The sequence below is a fragment of the Pyricularia pennisetigena genome, chromosome 3 (genome assembly GCF_004337985.1).
Source record: "Pyricularia pennisetigena strain Br36 chromosome 3, whole genome shotgun sequence".
Classification (NCBI taxonomy): domain Eukaryota; kingdom Fungi; phylum Ascomycota; class Sordariomycetes; order Magnaporthales; family Pyriculariaceae; genus Pyricularia; species Pyricularia pennisetigena.
In genome coordinates this window covers 6,556,232-6,581,994 of record NC_043742.1, presented here as the reverse complement: position 1 = coordinate 6,581,994, position 25,763 = coordinate 6,556,232, and the positions used below count along the sequence as shown (strand labels likewise).

Below are 25,763 nucleotides of genomic sequence, written 5' to 3'. Positions count from 1 at the left end.
CGACTTTTGAGGGTTATCGGAATTCCAGTCTTTATTGAGTATAACCTTTCTGGGCAAAAGCCGCTCGGAGGCTATCGACAATTACACAGAGTCATCTGAGATGTCTCTTGGCTGTCGGGCACCAATTAATTGCCTTGTTGACTGTGGGAAGTAGAACTGGCATAAAGTCTGTGTGGGTCGAACCGCCTGCAGCTAAGCTACTTCGCAAGCCGCCCTAGCACTTTTTTTTTTTCTAAGTTGCCCAGACTTCCTTACTCCGTGCTCCGTTACCTCTGTTATTCTTCATCTGCACACACTCGGGTCGTGCATCCAAGCCACATACGGATAGTCTCGTGGCGTGCATGGCGACTCGTCTACCAATAAACATTTTTGAAAAAGAATAAAAAAAGAACGAAAAAAAAAATCTAGAACTGAAGATCCGGGTAATCAACAGAGCTTGCTTTGGGAAGCGCCCCTCGGCTATCTTGATTCGCAGTGAAAAGCGGTCTGATGTGCCGCATCGGGCTGCAGGAGAGTACCTCATCAAAAATGGGGCATAGCAAGTTTGCCTGCAGGGACTTTACGCAGTTGAGCTCCATATTCTTTAGGCGCGTGTCTTTTGCTCCGTATTTTGACATGTAAAGTATGACTCCTCGCTCGCCTGCGGCTTGTGACAGAGATTAATATACTCATTTCTTCTTACGATATTCCCAGTGGCTAGTTATTGAGCAACTGGATGTAGCCGCTCAGCTAGTGTGGGAGACTCTATTTCTTCCCACTTTCCTTGCGTCGTCTTCTTATCATATGTGTCTCTTAATCCTCTTGGATTATCTAGAGCCGGAACTATAACAAGTAGTCATGTAGACAGACAACGAATGCACAACATCGAAGTAGTAGAAGATCAAGAAAAAGAAGCGGTGACTCGAATTTCCAGGCAATCCCGAGAGCAGTATCCCAAAAGGCCCACTTTCTGCGAAGATCCTTGCCTTAAGAACAGCCTTCTCACAATATACGCTCGCAATAATAGTATAAAAAAAAGTCAGCCAAAAAAGGCGATATCATGGTGAGGGGGTTTTTGACTTTGGCTTGGTTCTGTTGGATGATTCAGCTCCTGCGTGCCAGGCTGTACAGCTGGGGTAGTGTGGCAGTGTGATGCAGTGATTGAGGCTGCAAACTTTCCTCAGCAATGCTCCATTTGGTAGCAGGTAATGGTAAGAACAGTGACCCCTTAGCCCCATATCCAACTACAATGCTACCTCAACGATGTATTTCCTCATGGCATTGAGAGGTTGAGTAAGTTATATTGAGTAGGCCTGGCAAGGATCGATAATGGCAAGATTACGCTAGCCAGTGCGACTATTTCTGGCAGGGAGACAGAAAAGGCATGGAGTACACGGTGAGGTTTCCTCGTTCGTTGTCCCCTAATTGACTTCCGCGTTGAGCGCCGGTGCAAGGAAAGATAATGCGAGAGCAAGGGTGTTTCGATTCCTTCCTAATTCCTGAGCAACACCGGGAAAAAAAAGAGCCTTGCAGCGGATCCAAGGATTTGATGTGCGGATTCAACTTGCAATCAATCAATCGTATTTGTGTCGTGCAGCAGCAACGCACCGATGTCCAAGGCTGAGCGGGTCGCCCGAATGTGTGTGGCATGTCTAAGAATCGCTCATAATGACTATCAACGGCGAAATGAAGCATTGAAACTCCTCAGTTTACCAGTGCAACAAACAACCCATCAAAGCGGCCGCCTTGGATTTTTGAGTCACTCTCGCCGCGGCAAGTGCTTACATCCCGGACGCAGATGCTGAAAATATGACCAAACATTGTACTATTACCTTGTAGAAACATAATCGTTTAGCAGCCTCTTGTCGCCATACTGCGACGACAAAGTCAATGTCGCAAAGGCTGTCTGCTGTTAAATGCAGCACAAGACCCGCAAGTCGTTGTCTCTGTGCGGTCAACATAATTTTTTCTTGTCCTCAATCACGTCCAATCATCTCGTCACTGACGGCAGTGGCCAGTCAAAAAAAGAGGCAGCGACTCAATCAAAATCTTTTGTCTACTGTCGCTGCACACATCATCCACGGCCCCACCCAAATCCGCAGCCGCAGCAGCTGTTGCCCCTCCACTACGACTAGTTTTGGCAACTGTAAAGAGCTATTATCACTACAACCCAAACGGACAAACACACCTAGTACTGCGCGTCACTTCTCGTCAAAGTCAAGTATGGCCACCGATTCCCAGGGGCCTGGCTCCCTCGGGAACAAGGCAGCCGCCTCAGATGGCTTGCCAAACATGGTGATGCCATATGAACCTCAGGACCCCGCTGTCATCGCTGAGATGGTCCGCGTGCTCGAAGAACATACAAAGAGTGGCGGCAAGGGTCGTTTCCGGATTAAGAAGACCAAGTTTTCTGTTGCCGGATCTCCTTCCAAGGCCACTGTAGATTCCTGGAAGCTACAGGACTGGGACTACAAGAAGCCTGGATTGCCTACATATGCCCGCGGGCTCTTCACCACGCGACTCCCAAATAATGTCCCAGAAATTGCCGTCAGAGGTTATGACAAATTTTTCAACGTCGGCGAGGTGCCGGAAACGAACTGGGATAACATCATCAAGAACAGCAAGGGTCCTTACGAGCTCAGTCTGAAGGAAAATGGCTGTATCATCTTCATCTCAGGGCTTCATGATGACACCCTGTTGGTGTGTTCGAAGCATTCCACTGGCGCGCGCAGTGATATTGAAATCAGCCACGCCAACGCCGGTGAAAAGGCTCTCGATAAGCAACTGGCCAAGATTGGCAAGACCAGAGCGGATCTTGCACGGGAGCTGAGGGAGCGCAACGCTACCGCTATTGCCGAACTTTGCGACGACAGCTTTGAGGAGCACATCTTGGCATATGGCCCCGACAAGGCCGGCTTGTATCTTCACGGCATCAATGTGAACCAGCCCTACTTTATGACATATCCAGGGGCGGCAGTCAACTCATTTGCCGACGACTGGGGCTTCAAACAGACCGGGTTGCTCATAATGGACAACATCAACGAGGTCAAAACGTTCTTAGAAGACGTAGCGGAAACTGGAGCCTATGGCGGCCGAGACGTCGAGGGCTTTGTTATCCGCTGCAAGCTGACAGGTCGGCCCAATACCGATCCTGGAACATACTCGGACTGGTTCTTCAAGTACAAGTTTGAAGAACCTTATCTTATGTACAGGCAGTGGCGGGAATGTACCAAAGCCCTCATTGCTGGTCACACCCCGAAGATCAGGAAACACAAAAAAATCACTGAGGAGTACTTGCACTACGCAAAAACACGTCTGGCCGCTGACTCCAGCCTCGCAAAGGCCTATAACCAAAACCACGGCATCATCGCCCTCCGGGACGATTTTCTGAAACACAAAAACATGAAAGGTTCCGATGCTGCTAATCTCGATCGTGATGTCGCACCCAACGAGCCGGAGCCTGACGGTTCGGTCGTTGACAACGTGATCCTCGTTCCGATCGCAACCATTGGATGTGGAAAGACGACCGTTGCCGTCGCCTTGAGGACTCTGTTCCCTGAAGCTTTTGGCCATTTCCAAAACGACAGCATAACACAGAAAAAGGGAAGGCCGGCTATATTTACCAGGAACGTGCTGGAACAACTAAAGACGAAGAGGGTCGTCATTGCCGATCGTAACAATGCATGGCGCCGTGAGAGGACACAAATCCTGGGCGACGTCAAGAATATGCTGCCCGCAGCGAAGCTGGTGGCAGTTCACTTCGACCACGACAACAGCATGGAAGTTCGCAAGCTGACATACGAGCGTGTCTTTCAGCGCGGCAACAACCATCAGAACATCAAGGTTCAAGAGCTCGGTAAGGCAAAGGTCATGGAGATCATGAACGGCTTCCTGGATGGACTGGAGCCATACAACGCGTTCAGCAAACCCGATTCAGACTTTGCCGCTGCTATCGGTCTAGACCCTCTTGCTGGTAGCCGGAAGAATCTGGAGGTGGTGATTTCCAAGTTAGACCAGTTTTACCCAAACCTGCTCCCTCGCGTGCCCACAGCAGAGGAGATGGACAAGGCGATCGAGACTGCGCTCGCATATGATCCCAAGTTGGAGCAGTTGGCAGTTCTGCCCGCAGCTGCTAACAACAACAAGGGGGGTGTTGAGTATATGTCGATTGATGTCCCTGCCCAGGCCGTTTTGGCCGCTCTCGAGGATGTCTTCAAGGATGCCACCCCCGAGGTGGGCCGCATGTACAAACACCTAAAGCAGCAGCGCCGGATCCAGCCAGCTTTCCATGTGACGCTGATGCATAAATCCGGAGCGAAGACGAGCCCAGAGAACCAAGAGCTTTGGACAAAGTACATTCAGACCTTCAAGACGGCTCAGGATGATGCCAAGTCAAAGGGCATCGTATTCAGGGTCACAGAAACACCCAGCTTGGGCGAATGTGAAGTGCAACTTGAGCGCGTGGTCTTTGACGACAGGCTGATGGCGATCGTGGTGCGTATAATCGACAAAGACGACAAGTGGAAGTGTATAAACAGGGTTCCGCACATCACGATCGGTACTCTCGACAACACAGTGCCCCCCAAGGAGAGCAACGATATGCTGGCTCTTTGGATCGATGGACAGCAGGAGGCTCGTCGCGGCACAATCCGCGAGGCTGGCATCGAAGGTCGTCCAATTGTGAAAGGCATAGTCAAGGCAGTGCTGTCAAAATTCTGATAGCTCAAGCCTGCAAGAGAACTCGTCACGGACCAAAGGATGACGGCCAAGGCTTTGTCTGTTATTCGTTTTCGGCTGGCACATCACCTCGATTTCGTATGTGGCGTTCTATAGGTGCAATGGTGCACGAGTCAGACGTGATTCGACCGATCCTTTCGAGCTATGGAATCAGAGTTGCCCAACATGAACTGGTTAGCATCATCCCAGGGGCGTAATAAAAGCGCATTTCTTTCTGGTATCTGGTCTTGGGGGCGAAACAAAAAGCAATAGTCTTCTTTCTCTACTTTTGAACACCAATTAGATATACGGTAGATATTCTGGTCATCCGACTTTTTATTCCACTCATTACAGTGCTGTTTTTATTCACTTTAAAAAAAAGGTTCAATGGGTATATCACGTTTAAAAACGTCCAATGCAATTCTACTGCTTTGCCGGTAGGGAATGCAGTTTCAGTGGCTTATACTGTTGGTCACCTTGACAAACGCCTGCCACTGCCTCCAAGCCTCGCCACTCTTGAGTGCCCAGCGCGCCCTCCTCACGCCCTCCTTCCAACGCTCACCGCCGGGCCCACGCTCCTTGATGACCACTCCATCGTCGCCGTGGCCCATGTTGCTCTGGTCGGCCTCGCAGATGCCGCTGGCGACGAAGAGGGTCGCTGTGTTCATCAGCACGAACTCGAGGATGGGATCATCGTCGGCCAGCTCGCCGCGCAAGATCTTGGTCAGGATCGCGGCGTTCTGGGCGGGCTCCTTGTTCCCCGAGACGCTGCTGAGCGGGTGGGTGCTCAGGCCAAAGTCGGAAGGGTTCACGTAAAAGTGCTCCGAGATGACGGCCTCGCCGTTACCCTCGCCGTCTCGGCGGCGCCTCAGCCGCCAGACGTTGGTGGGGCCCGCGCAACTGACCTCGTCGAGCTCCTCGACGCCGCAGATCACCATGGCCTTGTCGACGCCGGCCATCCTGAGCGCGTCGAGGAAGACCGGACCCAGCTCGGCGCGGGCCACGCCCAGGACGCGGGCCTCGAGGACGGGGCTGCCGACGCCGGAGTCGATGGGGTTGGACAGGGGGCCGATGAGGTTGAAGAGGGTCCTCCACGGCAGCTGCTTGCGTATCGGAGCAACGTAGCGCATGCCGGTGTGGAAGACGGGGGCGAAGAGGAAGGCGTAGTTGGTCTCGGCATAGACCTTTGAGAGGGTGGTCGGGGCGACGCTGTCCATGTTGGGCGGCATGGGCTTCATGTTTGCGAGCAGGTCGGCCGAGCCCGACTTTGAGGTGCTGGAGCGGTTGCCGTGCTTAGCCAGCATGAGCAGGGAGCTGGCGATGATGCTCGAGGTGGTGCTGATGTTGAAGGTGTTGTGGGCGTCGCCGCCGGTGCCGACGATGTCGACCAGGCCGCCCTGGTAGTTGCCCTCGCCCAGGTTCCGGTCGAGGATGATGCGGTTGATCTCGGCCAGGTCAATCTTCTCGGCGGCGGAGCGCATGCGGGCGGCCGTGGCAGCCATGACGTCGGCGCGGCGGTCGAAGCCCGTAAAGTGCAGGCACATGAGCAGCGACGCGGCCTGGACATCGGACACGCGATCGGTGAAGAAGTAGGCTATCGCGTCGGCGATGTCGTCAGCGCTCACCTTGTTGATGTCCTCCTTGGGCACCGGCCAGAGCCGCGAGAGCAGCGGCTTGATGTCGATCTTGGGCAGCTCAGCGCCATTGCTGTTGCCATTGCTGTTGCCATTGCCGTTGGCGTTTGTGGCAGCCATCGTTCTGGTTTTTGTGGCAACCATTGTTCTGGTTCTTGTGGCCGGGCCGGATGGGAGGGTAAAGGTGACTTTGGTGGTAAGGAACGTGTTTTCCCCAAGCTTCCCGACAGAACAGTCATAAATGATAACAGTGATAGGGAGGGGTAAAAGACACAGAAAGGATCTTCGCTGGAGGTTTGATCGCCGTAACTACCAATTGAATGTGCACAATTGAATAAAAAAACCACCTATGAAGCCACTTTAGGTTAAGCTCCAAAGCAACAGAGCTGTCGCATGGAAGACTGAGGCCGGCGGCATGTTGTACTATAAACCTGCTGGGTTTCTACATCGCCCATCTTCCCGTCCCGCATTCCTCCGCTGTAAATCCCAGTAGGTATGACTGGTGTCATACTTTAGGCGCGCCCTTCAATTAATGAATGGCATATGCAATTTTCAAGTGGATCCCCAATTTGGTTCCCGGCGGGGTCAACAGTTGGGACGCAAGGCGTGGTACTGGCCAACCAAGGCGCTAGGCTGTGAATTGGCTCGTGCACGCGGCCGGACGCGGTTGCAACCAAAAATTTGGATGTAGAGTAAGAGGGTGGCTTTATCATGATTTTATTTCAGACGAAGACATCGATTCGAGGTGGAGGGCGCGGTCTATAGAGCACACGCACCCACACTTGCCCAGGTGAGCAAACGTTACTCGTCATCAATTGCATTCGAAGTCTGGATTGACATGCATCTGACCGGTGTTTCCTTCTCTCTTAAAGCATGCCTCCTCGAGTCCAGTGCCCAGGTATTGGGTCTATCATCAGACAACAATCGCGCCAAAGGATATCACCCAGGCATCGACCGACATTACAAACCACCACCCCAGCGCTCGTTGAATCATCAGTGCTGGCGAGGAGGACCTATGCAACGGCTGCGCCATTGTCTAAACTAGGAGGCCTTCAGCTCCCGGCCGACTACGTTCCCCCGACCCAGCCCCCCAGCGCGCGACGACCAGAGACACGAAAGTCACAGCTGCTCCGAGCATACACCTCACTACTGAGGTCAACGCCTTTGACCCTCATCTTTCAGCATAACAACCTCACCTCGCAAGAATGGGCCGCAGTCCGCCGAGAACTACGGGCCGCCCTGGCCAAAGTGCCGATCCCCACGACTCCCGAGGGCATACCGCCGCCCGTTGATATCGTCAAGAACATCCAGCTACAGGTCATCAGGACACGTATTTTTGACCAAGCCTTCAAGGTGGTTGAATTCTTTGACCCGGAGGCGGCGGCTGCCGAAACGCCCGGCATGAAGAAGTACAACCACGATCTGTCCAAGGCTGCATATGAAGCCACGTCCAAGATCGACCTCGAAGCAGTTCCGGATTCATCCATGTACAAGCAGATCGCTCCGCTCCTGGTCGGACCTATTGCTCTTGTGACCTTCCCCACCGTGTCCCCGGACCACGTCGCCGCCGTCCTGCGTACGCTGGCCCCCAGCGCGCCGGCCTTCCCGGCGCCGACGAGGAGGGCATCTCCTAGCTACCACGAGCCCGTCGCCCGCAGTGGCATGCAGAAGCTTTTGCTGGTGGGCGGCCGCGTTGAGGACCGCGTCTTCGACCTCGACGGCGTCAAGTGGCTCGGCGGCATCCAGGGTGGCCGCGACGCTCTGCGTGCCCAGGTGGTGCACATGCTTCAGAGCGCCGGTCTTGGCCTCACTATGGCGCTTGAGGGCGCGTCCAAGAGCCTGTGGCTCACCATGGAGTCGAGGAGGACCCAGCTCGAGGATGAAGCCAAGGGACCGGAAGAAGCTGCGGAGAAGAAGGAGGAAGAGGCACAGAGCTAATCGTATGATGTTTTTTTTTGTATAGTATGTTGGTGGTAGATATCAGTACGATACGATACCTGTAAAAAAAAGATAGATACATGGTTTACTACTAAAATGGTTCTTTTCTGGCATACTGCAGTGAACCCGTATCATTGGAACCTTGACCAACAGTTTAACTAGGCTTCTAGTGATTGTATGGAGATATTCTTTATATTTTATATTGACTTGCCTTTGTCGTCTGATTGATCATGATATTGTTGTGCATTTTATTTCGTTTCATTTTTTATGTACATGCACAAAGTGCAGAGAGCACAGCATCAGTCGATAAGCATGGAGGCCAAAGCCAACTAACCCCTGCGCAAGCTTCAGTGGATAATTAATGGATATGAGCGGGGGACTCTGCGGCCCATTTTATGGGTGGGCCAATATTGACGGTTGCTGCAAGGCCAACCCGCGGCTAATAATCCAATGCGAACCCTGTTCGCTCATTGCGAATGACGCCGCCCCAGTGCTATGAACTCGCAGTGTTGTACCACCTCCCTCCATCGAGCCTTACAATCCATCAATCCATCATCTGCACCAGTTGCCTGCCAGAACTAGAGTCTAGTCCAAGGCTAGTCTTTTACAGCTTTCCGGCTTGTACGTTCCACTAGGTTGAAATCCGGATCCATAGCCACCCACGAGTTAGTCGTGAGACGTTTGAGTCCGCCCAGTCGCGATCGTCTCGTCTATTTCGCGAGCTTCAACAGCTTCCGATTCATTCATATTTCAAATAATCGCACGCGCACCTGTCATTTCCACCTTCAAACCGTACGCCTGGGCGACGCATCATTGATCAACCAAGCAAAGTCACCCGCCGGTTCAATTTACGCACGTCTATCGTTTGACAAGACCCCTCCAGTAGACCGACCGACCCTTCGATACGAGCGCTACCGCTTTAATAAACAAAACCAAAACTCACAACCGCGATGGACTTTGCACCCTACCAGTCCTCCCCTCCGGAGCATGCCCGATCGCCGATAGACTCGCCCCGCACATCCCTGGAGCGCAGGCCATGGTCGCCAGCGCGAGGCGGCAACTACTACAACAACAACAACAACAACGCCGCCGCATCCACGACTTCACCACCGCCTCTGCAGCACCCGCAGCCGCAGCGACAGTGGTCGGGCGGCATCCCGAGCCCGAGCTACTACCAACAGCAGGGTCTGGGATCCGGGGCCGGAGGGGATGGCTACTTTGCAGGGCGCGGCGGCGGGCCCTGGGGCGACAGGGACGGTACGCTGAGCGAGTTCGACACGAGCCTGGGCATCAGGCTTGACTACGAGGCCTGCCTTGCGTACCTGTTCTTCCCGCCGTTGGGGGCGATAGTGCTGCTCATAATGGAGAGGAAGAGCGATTATGTCAGGTAAGGACGAAAAAGGCAGGAGAGAGGCGGAGGGGGGTTTCCCTCCCATGCGTGATGGAAGCGTGACTGGAGGGGAAGCCAGAGAAGAATTTGGTCTTGATGAGACTCGGCCGCTGACTTTGAGATTGTGTCATGGGGATATAGGTTCCATGCATGGCAGTCGAGCTTGCTTTTCACCGCCATTTTTGTCATTCACTTGATCTTCTCCTGGTCGAGGTTTCTCAGCTGGGTCTTCTTCATTGGAGATCTTGTTCTGATGGGATTCCTGACCCTGAAGGCGTATCGCGATGCAGACACCCTCGACAGGTACAGTTTCTCTCTTGCTTTCCCCGCCAAGTCTGGTTGTGCTCCATACGCTGACAGCATGCAAATCCAGGTACGAGGTTCCAATAGTCGGTCCGCTGGCAAGCAGGATTTTGGACGACGAGTAATTACGCTACTGTTAGGCTGATGTGTGCAAATACTAGCTAGACCCAGTCTAGCCTTGCATACGGCTTTGTTTGTTCGGCTTCTTTGGGCTGTTGCATGGGCCGAATCATGGATTTGTTTGTAGAATGTTGTGTATACTTGACCTGTTTTCTTTTTGACATATATATGACTCTGTTGATGTATGTTTCCTCTTTCACTTTCTCTTTTAACGTCTTTAATGAGGTCGACAAGTTTGCTCTTTCCAGAATCATATCTGCCCTTGGCGGATTTATGCGATGTTTACAATAGTTGCGATGAACACATGGGAGGGCCATCTTGATTGTGTAGGGAACATGCTGAGAGTGTGGCATGTCGCCCATATGCAAATTTCAGCCCTCGGAATCGATATGACTTTCAAGCTGGCGGTTTGTGCAGAATGGAAAACGGCGCAGCACAAAACCGAGAATAAAAGATAAGAGCTACGATGTTGATACTGGAAAGCGTATGTCGGCCAGGTGCTGGTCTTTGTCAATGCCCGGCCTGCTTTATCACACCGCCCACAAAGGTGCGTTTGCTGTCGAAAATTGCTGCCCAGGTGCCTAAAGGTCTTCCGCATGAACAAACAAACAGCCCATAACCACTTTCTTCCAAACTTAGTCCGCTTGGTTACCCTTTTCCCTCAAACTCATCGCCGAGTTGTTGCAATGAACAACCTTTGAAGGTTATCCTCGTATCTTGTGAGTCTGGTGGGTTTTTGGTCTTTTGTCCATGGTGAATGATACGGATGACAGAAGTGCTGCTGCGAGCTATTCGACAGTCTGAATCGGAACTCAGGGAAATCTGATCTGGTAGCAAAGCTTGAGGTCATTCTCTCGCCTCATCGCCCAGATAAACCCGTTAGCTTCTTGTATGCCAATCGCACCTGGACTCTCTCTCTCTCTCTCGGGCAAGCTCTTGGATACTAGCAGTCTGCACTCATCTATAGGCCTCTGAGCTAGATGAGCAATGGAAGTCGACCAGAGCAACTTCGCCACTGACGAGCGGCGGCAGCAGGACGGGCTGGTGAGTTCAACAATTTTGATACTGCAGCTTCCTGTATATTCCTGGATTGTTCCTCTTGAGCTTGACCCACGCTGATCTTTCATTCCGATCCGCATCTATTGCAGCTCGCCATCACTGAAATGCGTGCGAGACTCTCAGAGGACAGACGCAAACAGAGAGGGCGGAATCCACAGACCCCTCGACAAATTCCCATCATTGATGCCATGGACATTGGCATACTGGGCGCGGGCCGATGGCCTGATCCGAGACGTCCGCCGCGCAGGCTATTCTCACCCCTGACGCACCGAGACAGAATCCGATACAGGCTTTATGGCGTTAATACTGAACCGGAGGAAGAGGTCCGGGAGCTCCTCCCGAGACGCAGCCACTCTGCACAAGCAGACGATGCCGAGCACCCAGACAGACCGCCCTTTGACGAGTATTTTCTGAGCAGCGGCCGAACGAGATGGAACTCCTTTTCCTCCGATGACGAGTACATCCAAGAACTACACGCAAACCGAGCCGAGACGATCCGGCTGGCATTGCTGGAGGTGGAGCAAGAGAGGGAGCAGATGGCGGCCGACTTTTTCCGCCGCAACTAGTGGTTGTGGTGCGCATATGTCGGCGTCTCCGTCGTGGCCGTCATCGTCTTCCTGCTGCTGCTCGTCAAGAACTTGTGCCGTGGCAGCTATGGCTCCTGCCTGCTGACAGCGACCCAGCTGGGACTCGTCGTCGCCGTGTACATTGCCGGCGCTATCTTCGCGGGCAACCAGCTCAGTGTCGACGTTCTCTTTTTGATAGCAGGCATGGTTACTGCGGTGGCCGCAGGCCAAGGCCTTGGGTTTGGCGGCTAGAATGAGGAAATGTAAGTGGGGACGAGTGAAGGCGGGCTGGTTGTTGAATCGTGGATCTTGCGTCTGCCAGCCGCTATTCACCAAAAATCAGACCCTTGTTCTAGGACGTTTGTACGGACGATAAATCTATTTGGGACGATAGTCGTCTTTTTGTGTTTACTCTTTCCCCTGGTCTGTAGATCAGGGTTTCGGTTGGACAAAGCATCGTCCAACATCAATACAGGCAGGAACGGCAATCAATTTCTGTGTATGCTTCGATGAGACTGATCTTGTTCAGTTCTTCTTGGACCACATGATGACCGTGCCACATCAATGGCTATACTAGTAGGATGGTCATCTTGTTCTTGTGCTTTTATGGGCTAGTGGCACTTATAATAAGCTGTCATATTCACGGATATACCATGTCAATGCAGCTGTACAACGAAGATTAGGAAGAGCTACCCGCAAGCGTCGATCGAGCCTCGTACCAAATATGGCAGAAGAAATGTTGACGCCATGCTGGGAAGTTCGCGAGGGTAGACTTGAGATGGAAGATTGACTAGAACCACCTGCTTCAATTCACAATTGTGGAAGGCAATTCAAGGGTGCAGTGAGCTTTGACGTGAACGCCACGCCTCGATCCCCGGCTTTCCATGGTTGTAAGGAACAGCCCAGTCCGCCAAAGCGCAGTCAGTGGGCGAGATCGTGGCTTATGTAGGGACGTAATAAAGCGCAGCTGCCAAGAGTTTTCGTCTTCTGACGTTTTTTTCTCTTCTTCTTCGCCGCCGGGCCACGCAGTAGACGTCTCGTGTTTGTGCGTTGAAGAAGGTGCAGTCGGTCATGCCAAGGGAAGTAGGGACGTAATTAAATGGTCTCATGTCTATGTGATGTGTGCGTGCCTGGGGAGTAGGTTGTCGGCAATGGGAATGTTAATGTTGAGAGCAGAAAAGTCGTTCGTCTGATATCTATTCGAATTGCCGTCACCTCGGGACAGACTTGTTGGGCCAAACTTTGCCTTTTTATTTTTATTTTTTTTTGTTGTCCTGGCGTAGTAAAGTAATAGTCGCTAATAAGGTGCCTCCAAGTGCAACATGTGCCACTCTTGTATTATCCATATGCTTCTTTCCTCTTTGGGCATGCATCGGCCCATCCCATTGGCGGACGACGGGTCGGCGCTAGGACCTGAAACAGCAATTTACCGGGGGACAGTCACAAGCATATGTGCACTAATTAGCAGCTAACGTCCAACCAGTGAGTGACCTGTTCCTGAAATTTTGGGCCAGGTATGACGTCGAAGCCGCTCCTCTGCAGGGGTTCGATTTGTTTGCTTGACCCCCATTTTGATCGCAATACCAAAGCAAAGCAAAGCTTCCCTGCGATGCACGGCTTTGTCCTTTTAAAGAGGCCAACCGCGCCAAACAGGCCCCATGGCCTAGACCTTTATCCCCACTGAGAGCTTGTTAGGGACTCAGTAGTGGTTTAATCCCCAATCAACCTTCTTCAGTGCACACCCAAAGCACCTTTGTTCACCTCCAGGAAATCTTTTTTTTTTTTCACTCCTGCAGACACAAGATGCGCGCCCATTGTGTGGCTCTCATCCTCGCCGAGCTGGCATGCCTGGTTCAGAGCACTCCAGTAGAGCCGGTGGTTCGAGATGATGTTGGTGCACCGCACGCCCCCGAGATCACGCCCGCCCCCGCGCTGAAGCAGCCCCCAACGCGAACACTTGAGATCCAAAGGAGAGCCGACATCTGGGGTGCTTTCGAGTCTGGCGTCAACTCGATCTTCTCCGGGCTCGGATCGAGCATCCCGTCCTATGTCGCCTCGGGAGTTCCCAACTTCTTCCAGGACTTTCCCACCGGTGACAAAGTCCAGAGCTCCCTGGGAATCGACGACAATCAGATTCGGGCGCTGCCGACGCAGGTCCTCAACGTCCCGCCGTATGGAAACTGGAGCAACAATGCTTGGAACATTAGATTCAGGGGCAATGTAAGTCGTGTCGAGGGCGACTCGTGTCTACTTGTCTACATATGGCAATCAGTTGGTTAACCCGGCCACTGACCAATATCCACAACAGGTTTACAAACAGCCCAATACGAGCCGAGAGAAGCTGGACGACCTTGCCAATATCTTCCTCATTGGCGTCGACATTAAGGATCTGAAGCCAAGCGAGCAAGACCAGGCGCGCAATCTGACTGCCTCTATCTTCATTCTGCAGCAAAGCAACCAGAATGTTTCCATGGAGCTCAAGCCAGCACCCTCTGTCGGCTCCGGCGGTGGCGCAAACAACACCAATGGAGGCGCTCAGAATGTCAACCTGCCAACTCTCACCACCAGCCAGGGTGACTTTGACGAGTTCGTCCCTATCCAGCTCAACGGCCTGACTCCAGGCGACAGAACCCAAAGCATCCAGCGCCTCAACCTGTACACCAACGGCTCCCAGCTTGGTAACGCAACCGCCTACCTGGTGCCGCCTGAGGGCTACACTGTCATCTCTGACATTGACGACATCCTGAGGGTGACCAAGATCTACGTGCCCAAGGAGGGTTTACTCAATTCCTTCGCCCGGCCATTCACCCCTTGGGAGAACATGCCCGAGATCTACGCCAACTGGGCCCGCGCCAACACGGACATGCACTTCCACTACCTGACTACCACGCCTGAGCAGGCAACCCGCATCTACATGGACTACATCTACAAGACCTACCCAGCAGGCAGCTTCGACACTCGTCCGCTCAACTTCTCGGACGTGAGCGCGACCCTCTCCATCCGGAAGTACCTCCTTGACCGGGTCTTCCAGACCTTTCCCAAGCGCAAGTTTGTCCTGGTCGGCGACATTTCCAACTCGGACATCATGAAGGACTACCCCAGGATGGCCAAGGAGTACCCGGGTCAGGTTAGCTGCATCCTCCTGAGGAACACGAGCGCCACGGACGATCAGATGCTGTTCCCCTACAACACCAAGGAGTTCAAGGATGTGGACCAGAAGAACTACATGTTCTTCAGGACGACGGAGGATCTGGCCGGGATCGACGTCGGCAAGGGTGGTTGCTACAACACCTCGGTGCCACAGAATGTCACCTTTGATTTCCAGGCAGAACGCCTGAAGAGGGGCGCTGCGGGTCGGTTGGGATTCAGCACCGGTGTTACCATTTTGGTTTCTGCCGTTGTTGCGGCCCTGCTCTCCGTCTAAGCAGGGTCCTCTCGGGCTCTTTGGTTACAGTCTTGTTGGATCGTTCATGCATTATGTATTTATCTTTTTTTGTTCTTTTTTTGGCGCAAGTATCCTCTTTTTTCTTATTCATACCATTAATGATAGCAAGGCGTTGGTTTGCGAGTTTTTCCCACTAGACGAAGTTAGTAGAACAAGTGCCGCCAAACGTCTTTTTGCACTTGTAGAGGCTTCCGGGTGCAACAAGCTACTGGACTATTACTAGATTCCTACCCTCTAGCCACACTATGCACTATATCATTTTCACTAACAACGTGCTTGCTTCGGGGATGATCCATCAGTGTCTAGACCATAGGCCCAGACGCTAGTCTAGCCTGGCCAAAGAACTACCATAACTCCATAGTATGCAAGTCAATGTCTGGCATTACCCGCAGTTTAGATCAAGGCTTATATCGCCAAGCATGCAAAACAATGGAAGCCCAGAAGTTCAGTGTAAAGGCAAGGCAAATTCGATTGAAAACCTAAAATCTGAGAAAGCTCGTCGCGATCATTATCTTTTTTTGTAAGGGGGAAAAAACTGATTCCTTGCTGGCGCCGTTCCAATCACTGATCATTCCATAAATTAAATCATACAATGTGTTTTCTTGTGTGCCGAACCATTGATGCCCAAATGATTAACTCGCCATATGAAATGGGTATCTGTCATGCACAAAATTTCTGTATCTTTGCGGAGGAAGCCTGTCGCTGTTACTGAAGAGAAGTTGGGGCATTTACAACTCCTCCTTCACCTTGGCGTTGGCGTTATCAGCGGCCTGCTTGGCAGCGTCGGCACCCATGTTGAGCTGTCCCTTAATCCACTCAACACCGCCCTTGAAGCCCTCGGTCAACTTGGCAAAAATCGTCTCGGCAGGTGTAGTGGTACCATACTGGAAGTACATCCACTGCTTGCGAGCCAGAGCGCGGAGCTCGTTGGTCTTGGAGCCCTGGGGAACAGGCTGTTCGGTTGGTGGGTTAGGATCACGACTGTACCTAAAATTATCGGTTTGGGGTTTGAACATGATTACTTACAATGCCATAGCTGTCGAGGTATGCCTTGAGCTCACTGTCGCTCCAGGTCTCAAAGGTGCTGTCCTTGGCCGACTGGGTAGCCTGGGCCAGGTAGCTGGTTGCTGAGGCATACGTATCACCACCAGCCTTGGAGGCACTGCCGTAGGCAGACTGTGCAGCCTTGACAAGGTCGGCGCGCGTAGCGTCAGTCTTGGCAGCTACCTTCTTGGCGGCAGCGTCGCCGTTGGCCTGCAGGTAGTTCTTCAGGTTCTCGAGCGAGTAGTCCTCGAAGTTCCACGAGCTCCACTGCGTCGCAGCCTTATGCGAGTTCTTGCGAACCAAAGCGCGGAGCTCATCGACCTTGGAGGTTTGAGGGACGGGAACACCACGAGCATCCAGGTAAGCCTTGAGGCGGCTCTCGGACCATGTGTTGACGGACTTGTCGAAGGCCTCCTGGGCGGCGAGCGAGGCGCTATCTGTGGCACTGGCATAGGTGTTTCCGGCCTTGGAAGTTGCGGCTCCGTAGGCGGAAGCGGCAGAGCCAGAAATGTTGTCACCAAGGATATCAGCGCGGTGCTTACGAACCAGGGCACGAAGCTCGTTGACCTTGGTGCCTTGGGGAACTATTTGGTTTGAATTAGGTTAGCTCATGAGCTGACCAGAGTCATTTCTCACATTTTGTAACTTACCTGGAATGCCGTTGCGGTCCGCGAAGTCCTTGAGGTCAGACTCGCTCCAGGCGTCGATAAGCTTGTCAGTCACAGTAGCATATGCGTCCTGAGCGCTCTTGGAGGCGCTGGCAGCATCGGCCTGAGCCTTCAAGGAGGCGAGACGAGAGTTGCGGCGGACCGAGGCAATGAGCTTGTCACGGGTAGAGGGCTGGGGAGCCGGGAAGCCGTGGGTATCAAGCCACTCCTTGAGGTCAGACTCAGACCAGGTCTCGTACAGCCAGTTGCCAGGGTAAGCAACGGCCTCTCCGAACTTCTGGGCGACGGTGTCATAGCTCTCACGAGCTTTGGTGAGCATAGTATCACGCTGGCGGGGCTGGGGAACGGGAATGTTGTTGTGGTCGCAGAACGCCTTCAGCTGGCTCTCAGTCCAGGTGTCGAGGATCCAGTCCTTGACGCTCGCATAGCTCTGTTGAGCCTTGTCCTCTGTCTCGTACCAGTACTTTTGCACCTGCGAGACCAAGCTGTCCCTGCTAGCCTGGGCAGAGTCCTTTGTCTCTACACCCTTGAGCTTGAGGTAGTCGGCGAGTTGCTGATTATCCCAGTTCGAATAGGGCTGCACGACGTACGAATCCCAGTTCTGTTGGACCAGCTTCTCCAAGTCACGGCGGTCGGCAGGTGTTGGGTAAGGGACGTCATGGTCCGAGAGCCAACGCTCAAGTTCGGTCTCGTGCCATTTGTTGTATGCTTTATGTAGAGAAAAATGTCAGCATGTTTGGGAATCTGAGGTGAAAAAAAAACTTAGTTGACATGAAAGTGAAGCTCACCAGCTTTGGTGAACCAGTTGCTGCCCAGAGCTCCGGCCACGAGGGTCAAATTTACGAGAGTGGTGAGAACTCTCATGGTGAAAGCAGAAAGATTACTATCACGATTGGCGCGGTACTGAGGCCCAGAAATGCTGAGGATGTGATGCCGTATCTATCAGCAAGCGTATCTTGAGTGAATGCACACCGATATGCGTGGAATTATTGTGTGTATTTTTGTTTTGTGTTGAGATGAAGAGAAGAAAAAAGAGAAATTGAAGGGATTGGAGGGAGGCAGATGTCTTAGAAGAAAGCGGCACGCAGGCAGGCAGTCATTGGCTAGGGCAGTAGGAAGGGCAGCTGCGTTGGATCAATGAGGTCACCTTTTCGTTACTGTTTGCCTGCTTCCTACGTCGTTCATCTAAGCAGGGGACCGGACCACAGCTCCAAACAAAAAAAAAAAAAAAAAAAAAAGGACCTACCTTTAGCCAAGCAGACTGGGGCCAAACGATGACAGCTCACTAACCAAACTGAGACATTCACAATGCCAACCGACAGCTCCTGGTAGTACCATCCAGGCATGCACATGCATCCATCGAGATGGCTTATGACGTAGACGAAGGCTCACGGATTCTAGTGATTGGCGTTTGACCCGCATATTCTGGACTGTGTTCCCCAGGTATACGGCCATTTTGGCCTGTCATGCTTGTGAAATATTTGCCTGTGCACGTTGGGGCCACAGAGCTCACTCGTTACAAGCTGGGATGGCAAATATCATCACGTAGTCCGGAAGGGTTGTGGGTGACGTGAAGCTGAACCGGTTGAGTTTCCTTTACTGCTACAGTAGTTTAGAATGGTAACGATGCCCCACAAGCAAACCCACAAGCAAAGTCCTCTTGGAAAGGAAGGGTTCGATGACGTCAATTTTGGTATGGTGTGAACGAAGCAACTGTGCTTAGTCAAAACTCTTCTAACTGGGGTAGTTGGCGGGGCATTCTCTGTCTAGGTCTAGGCGTAGTCTAGCTTGTGTCTAGCTAAAAATTAGACGCGACGCGCTCTGGGTGAACCAGTAAAATCTTCCGCCATCTCAACAAGCCTCCCCGGATCAACAAAATTTTGTTACTGCAGACTCATCATGCCAACCCAACGCTGATTTTGATATTTCTTTTGATCCTCTAGCAAATGCGATTGCCCAGATCTGTGCTACCGTTCACCGTAGGGATACTTCTCTCACATTTCATGTGTTATGGCGCGACTTTCCCGCGCTAAACGGACGAGTCTAGGCTTTATCATAGCGGGGTCTTCCGCCATGCCAGGACAGCCTTGGGGATCTTTAAAGACTAATAGTTATGGGCATGCCGGCCGACTCGTTGGAAACCCACACAGAGGCCTTGGTCCAGACTGTCTCCTTGCCGTCGCTTGCGGCACTCTTGGTGAAGACCAATGGCTTGACGACAACGCACATAGGCCGACCGTCGAGACTTGTATCACCACGCTCCAGACCGATTAGTGGTGTCACATCCCAATAACGATTGTTCGCCTTGAATCCTTGCCCCCCAATGAACTGATTGTTCTGGACGTATACCGGCACTTTCCGCTTCCACAGTCCGAGGCAGAACCTGGCAAAGTTCAAGATGATCTCAGAAAGCTCATCGAGCATGTTTGGTGATTGCTGCTTTAGCAGTGCTTGGTATTCTTCCATGAAAAATTTGGCTAGATCGTAGGCCATTTCCTTTCTCAAGTTGATTCGGCACTCGATCATCTCGACAGTGCTCGCTCGCCATTGAAGCATGGTGGATTCTAGGAAGTACAAAGTCAGATGAACTCGATGGAAGGGAACATCAGAGGGTGGATGACTTACCGGATTCATATTCCTTTAAAATTGTGCTTAGTGATGCATGCTCTGCCTGCAGTTGACCAAGCTGACCATCAACGGCCGCTTCTCCAAAACTCATCTTGAGAAGAAAAAACGGGTCTTGCAAGAAGTGCTTGCAAAGAAAGTTGGACAGCGCTGCCTGAAGTAAGATGACCGGTGCTTTAGGGTTATCGAACCTGAAGCGTAGATTATCAGGTGTATCCTGCTCTTGCCAAACAATTTTATTTTCACCACAGCTAAGAAGATCGTCGAGAGCGTCGGTTATCGTTAATTTCCTTGCTTTGTATTCCATGCACCAGTCATCGAGTTCCGCTCCCAAAAGTTCGCCGAACTTGGTACGTATCTGGCTATCAGGGAGCTTACACGACACCTCAGCAACCAATGCCTCGAAGTCAGCTTCGCGTCTCTCGTCAATGAGCTGCTTTTGCTCGGCTATTACGCTCTGAAGCTCATCGACTTGTGCTTTCTGCTGTGCAAGATACCCTTCAAGTCGCTGTTTCGTGCAAGCCGCGTCTTTCTCGGCGTTGGCAACGTTCTGCGAGAGTTGAGCAATCGTCTGCTTGTCCTCCATAATGCATTGATCTCGATATATGATCTGGTCACGGTGTTCGGTGATGCTAACATGCTGTTCAGCAATATTCTGATTTAGTATGGCCACATTAGCTTGTGCCTGGCCCAGCTGGATTGACATGCTGCTCAAAAGATCCTCGGAATTGGCGATGCTTTCTTTCTGTTGAGCAATAATTGCATCTTGGGTCGCCAGTCGATCTTTAGTCTGGCCCAGATCATGTACCAATGCCTCCAGTTGCGAAACCAAGTAGTCCAAGTTCCGCTTGTCTGGCACGGCCAGCCTCTGATTCTCGTTGTGCTTGTTCTCGTAATCGATCACCTGGTCCTCAAGTGCGATGATTCTTTGCTTCTTTTCATCGATGGTTTGATCTCGCTGCAAAATAGTATCACGACTCTCCTCGTATCGGAGATTCAAGCCAACAAACTTTTGTTCTCGTTCGGCCTTGTCTTCGGTCAATAGTTGCAGCCTGCGCTCGAGGTCCGCTTTCAATATGCCGTCGTCATGGAGGGCAACTTGGAGTCTCTCCAACTTAAATTTCATATTCTCTTTTCCCCTGATGGCATTCTTGAATCGTTGCCGCCAGTAGTTGGTATTTTTGCCTTCTTCCAGAATCTGGTTCTTCATCCGTGAAAAAGTGTCATCTCGTCGATAATGGGTGATTTCATTTCTTCCTGAGATGCGGCCGTTGATCTTGGGTCCAGAAGAAGCAAGATTGTTCTGCCTGTTTTCCTTGTGCATTGTGATGATTTGACTCTCAGGTACTGAGAGGAATGACGACTTTTTGTTGAACGAGATGTCGCCTTGACTGGTAGTTGGAAGCGCAGTGTGGAGGTCAGCATCCATTTGCTCACATGCTGTTTTGTATGAGGCAACTGAGTCTGTACTCATTCTGCGTTTTCCGAATTCCGTTTTTTTGTTGCGATGGCTTCAACAGTTAGATAAGTAGTCAGATCTCTCAAATTCTAGTCACTAGAATTTGAAAAGAGCGGTATTTCCAAAAGCAGAAAAAAGCCAGCTCAAGTTATGGTTGAAGCGTAGGAAATTATTGTGACCGTTGATGATTCTGGAAGCTGCTGTGAAAGTGAAGATTTCTTGATGTTGGCTTTTGGAGATTACAGTCCACGGGCGGCTTGGAATTCATAAATTACTTTTTTCTGGTAAGCTCCTAAAGACACTGGCAACTGCTATCTAGATCGTCCAACATTTTCGTTTGAGAGCCTGGTCGAAATCATAGATATCCAGTTATACACACCCGACAACACCTCTGGCCAGTTATCGTAATCTCTGACATTCTTTTACCTCAAGTCGAAAAATAGGTTGGCTAGGTTTTTTCCAGACACGGAACATGGTAGAATAGCTAAGAATAGCTGTTTTATCCACCCATTGTCCAATCGCTACATACTCTCTGGTCTTAAAACAGTTCTACTATCCAAAAGAATCCAGCTAAAAAAAAAAAAAAAAAAAAAAAATACAAAAGGTGCTCTTGGTACATCTCGTACCTTCACCTCAGAAAAACCTCTCTTGCCTTGCCACAGCTGTCAGCTTGGACATTTGATCTCATTTCACCTCCATATCAAATTCCACTCTATCCAGCTTTTCCCATCCTAGTTCGCTCCGATGTCGACTACCTGGCCAGACAAACAGCACTCCACCATGTCAAACCCTGCAGCCTTCAAACAGGTGCGGCTAATCATAGGGCTTGACTTTGGAACAACTTTCTCGGGTATGTCTTGGTTCTTCCATCATACTGTCCGAGATCATCTGCAACGAAGCTAACAAACCTATATAGCCATTTGCTTCGCCACCAACAACACAACTGATCTCAATCAGATCCACACCTTCACAGCTTGGCCCGGTAGCTGTGAGCAAGAAGGCGAACACCATGTGAAAACACCGTCACGAATTGCATACGCCAAGGAGAACCCGAGCAATGACGAGGACGAAGGCTTGAATTCGGATGCGACCGGATATGAAGTCGAGGCTGGCTGCCGCTCCTACAGCTGGTTTAAGCTTCTTCTCGACGGGGATGCATTATCCTCGGAATATGATGATCCTGAGCTCAAGCTGGCGCAGTCGGAAGGACTTATGTGCCTCCCTGAGGACAAGTCCGCCAAGGACGTAACCACCGACTACCTTCGTGGCCTTTACCAGACATGCCAAGAAAGACTAAATCGAAAGTTTGGGCATGGTAGACTGGCCTCTCAGCTGCGCTATCCTGTGGACGTTTGGCTGACTGTGCCCGCAACCTGGTCTGATAAAGCCAAGCTTCTTACCCAGACAGCTGCGAAGGATGCAGGCTTTGCCAGTCAACCGGGTGATCGAATGTTTTTGATTCCCGAGCCCGAAGCCGCAGCACTGGCAGCACTGAAGTCTAGTCTTTTAGAAGTTGACGATCTCATTCAGGTGAGGTTGTTCAGCTGCCATGTTAATTGCACTCTACATGTTCGGGCCATGACTGATGAAATCAGGTTGGAGATCATGTTCTCATTTGCGATTGTGGCGGCGGCACAGTGGTACGTGCTCCCTCTACCAGACTGATACTATATATATACAATTCAGCCCCTTCCCAGTACTTACATACTCATGGCGCACACCAGGACATCACCACGTACAACATTCTGTCAACCAAACCGACATTGAAGCTTGAGGAGCTGCTCCTTGGCATTGGTATGTGACTAAACTTGGCTAGTAGAGACAAAGGGCTGACAAAGTTTAGGTGCCAAGTGCGGTTCTACAACAATCGATCGCAACCTACACAAATTGATGGCGGCACGGTTCGGCAACGCCTTCAAAAGCCTTGACGAGCGTCGTACGGGCCTTGGCAGCCAATTCATGTCTTCATTTGAGAACATCAAGAAGGGTTTCAGCCTTGCGAGGGCCAAGAAGCGCCCCAATCGCGTTCCCCTCAAGATGCGAGATGTGCCGGCAGAGGCGATCGCCAGCAGTCATTACGATTCAGACTTGGACGTGGTGCTTTTGAGCACTGACGATATGAAGAGTCTCTTCGACCCCGTCGTGGAGAAGATTCGTGGGCTTCTCACGGATCAGATCATCAACGCCGAAAAGCATGTGAAAGATCAGAAGGTGAAGGTGGTACTGGTGGGCGGCTTTGCCTCATCTCCATATCTGTGCGAGAGACTCGAGGTATTCTTGGAGGACAGGGGTGCAACACTCTCTGCGCCTATGAAGGATGCGTAAGTTGACCAATCCAATGCATTGCTTGGTCTCTTTATCTTCCACAACACTTTTGAGGACGTCGGCTGACATGACAAAGCTGGTCGGCTATCGCTCGAGGCGCCGTCATCAGGGGAATCGAAGGAGAGGTTGTAAAGCAACGCAAATGCCGCCGCCATTACGGCTTTGCAGTAGCTCGTCCTTTCCGGAAGATAGAACATGAAGGTTACGATCGGTCTCTGCGCTCTATTTGCACGAATCATTATAGTGACGTTGCGTTCCTCAGTGGATTTCTGATCTGGAAAGTAGACAAGGTACATTTGCTGCATTGGCTGAAAAATATCATCGCGGTCGGTTCAAGGCTGTCAAGGCACACACTGACATATTCCCAGGGGTCTGTCGTCACTGAGCGGACCGAAATTCGACACAATGTTAGCCGGACATACTCTGCGAGAGGCAAAGAGTCCGGGCAGGTCCTCCTATATGCCTGCAATGCGGATTCCGCGCCCGAGACGATTGAAAGCACCAGTAAGTATTGCGGCCATACGACGAAGGCTGGCTGTTATGTGACTCTGATTAACATGGGGGCAGACGCGGAAAAAGTTGGCAGTGTCTCGTACACTCTTGAAGATCTGGACATCAGTCAGCTGCCCAGCAAGATGGGAGATGACGGAGTGCGACGGTATAGAGCCGACTTGACGCTTGTCATTGGTATGGGGGACGCTGCCGGGTTACTGACTTTCAAGGTCCTATGCCAAGGCTCAGAGGTGGGAACAACACAGCTAGACATCTCTAGCAACTAAAAAAAAAAGAGCAATATGCAAGCACTTTTACTGTGGAGAGGGGTGAATGGTAAGACTTTTTCGGTTCTCATGAAAAACGGTGTGGGAAATTAGCATGGCTGGATAGCATCTCTGGATGCGGCGATATTCGTCACATACATTTCTTCTACTTGTCGAGAAGGGTGATAGCTGAAGCAAATGGCTTCGCGCAAAATCAAAGGGAAGAGGGGATTACACTGGCGTTGATTTTGAAAATTCAGGATTTGAATTTTACTTTGCAGATGACATCTGGTAGCTTGATCATATTTCACCGTGAATCTAGACTGGATTAGATACTGTCGAGTAGATGGAAGATGGACATCTAGGAATAGGTATCTTTCTACCTGCAGCCTCTTGGAGGACCTTTTGAGGGTTCAAATACTACTTTTTATCTTTTTCATCTCTGGCTATGGGCTTGCAATCTGGATAGAATTCTGCAGGACATTTTCGTTTGGTATTACACTCCTCAAAGACCAGACCCGACATACCCCAAGCACTATGGCAGTGACTTTTGTCGACGAGCAAGCCCTTTTGGGCGTGAAACAAGAAAGATGTACCAAAGCATCTCGTTTGAGCTTTTGATTTATCAGTCGCAGCCTGCCGCTTCTGCATACGTCACTTACCAATAAGTGTAATTTTGGTCCTTGTTCAAATGGCGCAAACAAAGACACCACAAAGACTCCAAGTAATGACAACAACTGCATCTATAATACATCTGTAGCCGGCCAGAATCGTCACGAATAAGACCTGAACTCTGCTGCTCTCTTCTGGAAATAAATGCCTAGAGCATAATACTCTGGTGTATACCGTAGATTGCCCTTTGGCTATTTAAACGGCACTAACCGACTGTCTGGGTCCTTTTTCTGCCTGACCTCTCAACAATACAACACGCATTCACTTCAACTAAACAAAGAAACTATATCCTCATCAAACGGTTTGACCTGATTCCCTATTGTCTCTCCACCGACCACAGAGTTACCACAATGCCTCACCATCGCCATCGAAACCGACAGCACCACCACCAAGCTGTGGAACCGCAGCGGCAACCGCCAGCCCGGGTGGCAGAACGGAAAAGAGAGCCCGACCCACACTCCACGATGGCCTACGTCTTGGCGGTTACGAAAAAATACCTCCCCATCTTCCTCGGCGCCTTCGCGCTGAACTGCATCATGGTGCTGACCGATTACCGCAAGCCGGGCCTGCTCACCTCCGCCTGGCCGCTGCGCAGCATGCCCAGGCACGAGTGGGCCGTCTACACGCTCGCCCTGCTGCCGTTTTGGCTGTGGGCCGTCTTCATCTGCATCGTCGTCAACGGCGTCCTGACCAACCCCGAGTCGCCCGGGTCCATGGCGAGCGGCGTGGCCGTCTCCACCATCAAGGTCCTCTACCTCGTCTACAACATCGTGCCCCTGTACCTCCTGCTGAGCCGGTACGCGCCCGCCGAGAACCGCGGCGTGTTCAGGGATGCCTCGGTCTTGGTGTGCCACGGCGTCATGGGGAACGCTATGCTGACCTGCACTGCTCCGTGGAAACTAGCCGCGTTCAGCGACTGGATCTGGTGAGAGCGGTTCGGCTGGTCTGGTGTGGCTTGGGTTATTCCAACGGAGAGCCGTTTCACAGCATTGGCTATCTTGATTGTTTTGTGCTGATTGCTTAATGCTCATTTGTGTTCTTGCGCTATACTTGTTGCTCTGA

The 25,763-nt window shown here is 51.5% G+C and overlaps 10 protein-coding genes across 10 annotated transcripts; 7 read left to right on the top strand and 3 right to left on the bottom strand.

The window, feature by feature from the left end:
* Positions 1-2,202: 2,202 nt before the first annotated feature.
* PpBr36_03543 (uncharacterized protein) lies at positions 2,203-4,698 on the top strand (the record flags this gene model as incomplete). The annotated part of the gene is made up of 1 exon (XM_029890714.1): positions 2,203-4,698. One exon carries the CDS (start codon positions 2,203-2,205, stop codon positions 4,696-4,698), a length of 2,496 nt encoding a protein of 831 aa, XP_029752710.1.
* A 449-nt stretch (positions 4,699-5,147) lies between these two features.
* On the bottom strand, positions 5,148-6,449 carry PpBr36_03542 (uncharacterized protein; the record flags this gene model as incomplete). Its single annotated transcript, XM_029890713.1, has 1 exon — positions 5,148-6,449. The coding sequence occupies one exon, from the start codon at positions 6,447-6,449 to the stop codon at positions 5,148-5,150; it is 1,302 nt and encodes a 433-aa protein (XP_029752709.1).
* A 753-nt stretch (positions 6,450-7,202) lies between these two features.
* PpBr36_03541 (uncharacterized protein) lies at positions 7,203-8,267 on the top strand (the record flags this gene model as incomplete). Its single annotated transcript, XM_029890712.1, has 1 exon — positions 7,203-8,267. The coding sequence occupies one exon, from the start codon at positions 7,203-7,205 to the stop codon at positions 8,265-8,267; it is 1,065 nt and encodes a 354-aa protein (XP_029752712.1).
* A 950-nt stretch (positions 8,268-9,217) lies between these two features.
* On the top strand, positions 9,218-10,085 carry PpBr36_03540 (uncharacterized protein; the record flags this gene model as incomplete). Its single annotated transcript, XM_029890711.1, has 3 exons — positions 9,218-9,654; positions 9,799-9,960; positions 10,031-10,085. 3 exons carry the CDS (start codon positions 9,218-9,220, stop codon positions 10,083-10,085), a joined length of 654 nt encoding a protein of 217 aa, XP_029752711.1.
* A 982-nt stretch (positions 10,086-11,067) lies between these two features.
* PpBr36_03539 (uncharacterized protein) lies at positions 11,068-11,957 on the top strand (the record flags this gene model as incomplete). Its single annotated transcript, XM_029890710.1, has 3 exons — positions 11,068-11,124; positions 11,229-11,654; positions 11,706-11,957. 3 exons carry the CDS (start codon positions 11,068-11,070, stop codon positions 11,955-11,957), a joined length of 735 nt encoding a protein of 244 aa, XP_029753689.1.
* A 1,551-nt stretch (positions 11,958-13,508) lies between these two features.
* Positions 13,509-15,129, top strand: PpBr36_03538 (uncharacterized protein; the record flags this gene model as incomplete). The annotated part of the gene is made up of 2 exons (XM_029890709.1): positions 13,509-13,925; positions 14,014-15,129. The coding sequence occupies 2 exons, from the start codon at positions 13,509-13,511 to the stop codon at positions 15,127-15,129; spliced, it is 1,533 nt and encodes a 510-aa protein (XP_029753690.1).
* A 749-nt stretch (positions 15,130-15,878) lies between these two features.
* PpBr36_03537 (uncharacterized protein) lies at positions 15,879-17,726 on the bottom strand (the record flags this gene model as incomplete). Its single annotated transcript, XM_029890708.1, has 4 exons — positions 15,879-16,103; positions 16,177-16,778; positions 16,845-17,570; positions 17,651-17,726. The coding sequence occupies 4 exons, from the start codon at positions 17,724-17,726 to the stop codon at positions 15,879-15,881; spliced, it is 1,629 nt and encodes a 542-aa protein (XP_029753685.1).
* Positions 17,727-18,959: 1,233 nt separating this feature from the next.
* PpBr36_03536 (uncharacterized protein) lies at positions 18,960-20,997 on the bottom strand (the record flags this gene model as incomplete). The annotated part of the gene is made up of 2 exons (XM_029890707.1): positions 18,960-19,426; positions 19,488-20,997. Coding segments are annotated over 2 exons (1,977 nt in total), but the record flags the coding sequence as incomplete, so codon positions are not given.
* A 729-nt stretch (positions 20,998-21,726) lies between these two features.
* PpBr36_03535 (uncharacterized protein) lies at positions 21,727-24,050 on the top strand (the record flags this gene model as incomplete). The annotated part of the gene is made up of 8 exons (XM_029890706.1): positions 21,727-21,796; positions 21,863-22,476; positions 22,542-22,586; positions 22,671-22,740; positions 22,790-23,267; positions 23,348-23,561; positions 23,640-23,775; positions 23,839-24,050. The coding sequence occupies 8 exons, from the start codon at positions 21,727-21,729 to the stop codon at positions 24,048-24,050; spliced, it is 1,839 nt and encodes a 612-aa protein (XP_029753687.1).
* A 1,001-nt stretch (positions 24,051-25,051) lies between these two features.
* PpBr36_03534 (uncharacterized protein) lies at positions 25,052-25,630 on the top strand (the record flags this gene model as incomplete). The annotated part of the gene is made up of 1 exon (XM_029890705.1): positions 25,052-25,630. The coding sequence occupies one exon, from the start codon at positions 25,052-25,054 to the stop codon at positions 25,628-25,630; it is 579 nt and encodes a 192-aa protein (XP_029753688.1).
* Between the last annotated feature and the right edge of the window lie 133 nt (positions 25,631-25,763).